The sequence below is a fragment of the Merops nubicus genome, unplaced genomic scaffold (assembly GCF_000691845.1).
Source record: "Merops nubicus isolate BGI_N331 unplaced genomic scaffold, ASM69184v1 scaffold28400, whole genome shotgun sequence".
Classification (NCBI taxonomy): Eukaryota; Metazoa; Chordata; class Aves; order Coraciiformes; family Meropidae; genus Merops; species Merops nubicus.
The window spans coordinates 405-5,003 of NW_008585361.1; the positions used below are offsets into that span (position 1 = coordinate 405).

General features: G+C 55.6%; 1 protein-coding gene across 1 annotated transcript; it reads right to left on the minus strand.

Moving 5' to 3' along the window:
- Positions 1-1,488: 1,488 nt before the first annotated feature.
- CCDC103 (coiled-coil domain containing 103) lies at positions 1,489-4,405 on the minus strand (the record flags this gene model as incomplete). Its single annotated transcript, XM_008947301.1, has 2 exons — positions 1,489-1,941; positions 4,273-4,405. Coding segments are annotated over 2 exons (586 nt in total), but the record flags the coding sequence as incomplete, so codon positions are not given.
- Between the last annotated feature and the right edge of the window lie 194 nt (positions 4,406-4,599).

Consider the following 4,599-nt stretch of genomic DNA (forward strand, 5'->3'; position numbering starts at 1 on the left):
AGCAAGGCTTTTTACTCACACCACCCTCACCTGGGCTGCTGCTGGAACCAGCCCTGGAGGCCTCAAACACCTCTCTCTTAGGGGGAAGGTGAGCTATTTGCACCCCACTGACTCTGGCTGGACCTCCAGCTCAGCTGTTGGCACTTCTTGAGCAGACACTCGGGTCAGACCATGAACTGACTGACTGGGAATGATGGATGAAACCACAGGGAAACTGATCCCAGCTGCTCCACCAGCCTGTCCCCCATAAACATTCACACAGCCTCTCCTGTATTTCCTTTCTCCCGAGTCCTCCCACCAAACCATGGGGATTTTGCCTTTCCCCAGGTTGTGGGGATGCAGCAGCGTAAGCCCTGAGCCTCAGGACTGCTGAAAGCACCGTGCCTGTTCCCACCAGAGCTGTAACTGTCATGCCAGGGCTGTTCCTGCATCAATATCCTCCAGCCTGACCTTGGGTAACTCAGGGTCTTCTTGTTTTGTTTAAGACTTCAGCTCTCTGCCAGGTCTCAGGTTTGAGAGTGTTCTGCAAAGGCAGGAGGAACAGCCCCCCCAGCAGAGTGCAGGGACACAGATGTCCCCATGAGAGATGCCACAAAGCCCAACATTCAAGTGCCAGGCCTCAGAGGTGGATCTGAAGCCTGCAATCAGGTGCCTTGTGGCTTCTACAGAGAAGGTGGGAGAGGGACGGTTATAATCTGCCAGGGTGACTCTACCTTTTGCTTCACTAGGTGGATTTTGGAACAAAACGGACCTGGCAGTTATTTCTGAGCTGATTTTAAGGCAGTCTGAGCAACGTGACATACATAGGGCTGCTCAGCACACTTGGGAGAAGCTTGAGGATCCTCCCAGACCAGAACTGCAGGAGAACTTGGTGGGTAGGTGCTGAGCTGTGCCATATGAGGGCCTCTCTGGCCTGCAGCCAAAACAGAAGTGCAACTCAATTTAGACACAGTATTATCAGCTCTGGGGAGTCTCTCTGTTGGACTGACGCACCAGTTCTTCCTAAATTTCAGTGTATGTGGAGTTTCAGCAAACCAGATAGTGTCTGGGACCACAGGACCATGAGGTGACAGGGTCTCTGAGGTTTACCCCATGCCCTGGATCAGCCCCAGGTACACCACCTTGCCCAGCATTTCCACCTCCACCAGCCCGTTCCACCTGGAGGGTTAAACACAAAGTGCCATTGACAACATTTCTTAACTCCCCTGAGTGACAACAGACAAGAAAAAGGGAAGGACTATTTGGGTTTTGGTTTCTCCTTCAAAAATCCCAGCCAATTTTGCGTTTCCCTCAGTTGTTCTCCTCCCCTGCAGGATCCTCAGGGGTTCTGTGCAGACGCCCTGCCCCAGAGATCACAGCACAGTCTCAGCAGTCAGCCTTTATTTGTTGCTCTGGGTGGCCCCAGCTGCAGAGACACCAGAGCAGCCTCCACAAGTGCCCCAGTCACCATCTCACACCTCAAACCTCCAGCCTGCCGCCGCCGCTCCTTCAATCAGCCTGGTAACACCTCATCAGCTCCACCACCAGCCTCCCCTCCGCCGTCTCCTCTTGCAAGGGGGTGTCCCCGAGGCGGGCTCCCCGCTCTGCCCCACAGCCCGTGGCCCCACAGCCCCCGCTCAGGCTGTGCAGCTTCCCCAGCAAGGCCCTGCTGCTCTCCCGCTCCGGCCCGCTCAGCAGAGCCACGTTCAGCCCGAAGCGCTCGGTGCCCGCCACGCTCCCCAGGATCTGCAGGACAGCATCTCTGTCCTCACGGCGGATGTTCTCCGCCAGCACCGTCAGGAATTCGCCCAGGAGGCCAAAGCCCACGTCAGCCTGGAAGATCCTGCCCAAGGCCTCCCCTCCGAGATCCAGCAAAAACTGGTATTTTTCCTTTCCGCTTTTTAGGCACCTGCGCCAAGCTCTGTAAAACTCAGCAGAGGTTCTGGGCAGTTGATCCAGCTCCTGAAAGGAAAAACAGTCACCCAGTTCCTTTTGTTATGTTCCAACGTGAAGATTCCCACCCCCACCCGCCCCGAACAAGCTGTGGATGGATGAGATGCTTTTAGTCCATGCTTGGACAGCACAAAGGGCTGCACAGAGCTTGTGAGGGGGCAACATGTACAGACAAAGAAATACCCAGTTCCTCAAGCCCCATAGAACCAGAGACCTCCAGGGGAGAACAGTGGCAGAACGGGGATGAAACCCAGCGTGGATGGACACAGAGTGGAGTAACTCCAGCCCTGACCAGAACCAGACACGCTGCCCAGTCTGGACCCACCAGGAAGGGATCTCCTGGAGATGGTGGGAGTTCAGTGGAAGCCTCTGCTCCATCTTGAGCACCTGAGGGAAATCATGGCCTGTCAGAAAGCTGGGGACAGGCTTCTGAGCAGGGCCTGTTGGGACAGGACAAGGGGGGATGGGTTCAAACTCCAAGAGGGATATTCAGACTGGAGAGAAGAGATGTTTGACACTGAGGGTGCTGAGCCCCTGGCCCAGGCTGCCCAGAGAGGTGGTCGCTGCCCCATCCCTGGAACCATCCCAGGGGAGGTTGGCCGGGGCTCTGAGCACCCTGCTCTAGCTGGGGGTGTCCCTGTCCCTGCAGGGGGGTTGGGCTAGGTTACCTGGAGAGGTCCCTCCCCACCCAAACCAGTCTGTGATTCTACAATAAATTAAAGGAGTGAGGAGTTGAAAGCTATGGGACATAAACCCCAGAAAATGAGGAGGTGGCCCAGACACAGCATCCTGTGACGTGCTGCACTCGCAGGGGTCCGTGGCAGAGCTCGTGCTGAGGGAGCCCAGCCCAACGTGGCATCTCCAGAGAAAAGGAAATCCTGTTTCCTACTCAGTGTAATTGAACTGCTGAACTCATCGCCGCTGACTCAACTGACGCAGGGGCTGAAGGGGGATTAAGATGTTGAGGCTCTTACACAGCCAGTGAGAGCAGCACTGGGCTGGAGAGGCCCCTGGGGAGCAGAGCCCTGGCGCTAACGGGATTAGGAGCAGAGTTTGCTCTCGGGAGAGCATCGCTCAGGCCAAGAAAACACAAAGCTGCCTACAAGAGTTGCAAAAAGATCTCACAATAAACAGGCAAATTAAATTCCGTGTCAAAAAAAAATCCATGAGAAACATCCATGGGAAAAATCACCAGCTGCAGGTCCAGTGCCCAGGAGTGTCCAGGCGTGGGCAGAGTCCACTGGAAGGGGCAGGACAAATGTCCTGCAAATCACAAATGACCTGGCTAGAAAATGTTTAGTCACCGTTTCCCACAGCTGAGGAGCTGAGGAGCATCCAGTGAACTCAGCAGGCGGCAGGTTTAGAACAAAAGTGCACTTTTGCATATCATGCATAATTAAACCGCGGGGTGGAAGGGAACTGGCTGTTCACCGAGGATCCGCGGGCTCTGCTCCTTCAACGGGACCATCCAGAGGCACAGCCCTGGCTCCCGGGCCCTGAACTGCAGCCAGCTGGAAGAGTGGTCAAGGGAGGGCACTCTTCCCCAAGAATCTGCTGCCGGCCACCGGCAGGGGCCGGGTGTGGGGGCTCTGCTCCGAGCCGTGCAGCTGGTGCCTGCTCCCCGCGGGGCTGCCGCAGACTCTTCTCCAAGCAGATGGTGCAGGCTCCCCCCAGATGCAAACGGGGGCCAAGGCTGAGCCCGGCGGTGAGCTGAACACCAGTGCTCCTGGGGGCCCGGAGGGCTTGCTCGCATGGAGAGACTGAATAACTCTTGTGTTTTAAGATAATACCTAAAGTATTTTAGGTGATTTGGCCCCTCAGTTCAGGAAGGACAGGGAGCTGCTGGAGAGAGTCCAGCGTAGGGCTACAAAGATGATTAGGGGAGTGGAGCCTCTACCTTATGAGGAAAGGCTGAGGGAGCTGGGTCTCTTTAGCCTGGAGAAAAGGAGACTGAGGGGGGACCTCATCAATGTTTACAAATATGTAAAGGGTGAGTGTCAGGAAGATGGAATTAAGCTTTTTTCAGTGATGACCTGTGATAGGACAAGGGGTAATGGGTGCAAATTGGAGCATAGGAGGTTCAAGGTGAATATCAGGAAAAATTTTTTTCCTGTGAGGGCGACAGCACTGGAACAGGCTGCCCAGAGAGGTTGTGGAGTCTCCTGCACTGGAGACATTCAAAACCCGCCTGGACGCCTTCCTGTGTGATGTACTCTGGGTGACCCTGCTCTGGCAGGGGGGTTGGACTGGATGATCTTCCGAGGTCCCTTCCAACCCCTATGATTCTATGATTCTATGATTTTTAGATGTGGACAGAGTCCTGGCGAGCGTCTCTCTCACCTGGGGTATCTCCACGTCACCGGCTGGCAGGGCCCTGGCAGGGACTGCACAGGGGTTCCACAGCACGCTCCTCCTCTCACCCAGCTTGTCCTTTTTCTCCAGGGGCTTCAGGTGTGATGCCAGCACGATGTCCCTGCAGGCAAGGAAGAAGAGGATGGGACACTTAGCAAGATAAATACCTCAAGGCTTTCAGCTTCTTCTCCAAGGCAGTTTCTGAGTTTGGGCCATATGTGAAATCCAGAGGGACCTGGACAGGCTGGAGAAGTGAGCCCATGGGAGCCTCATGGGGGTCAGCAAGGGCAAGTGTGAGGTCCTGCCCCTGGGTCA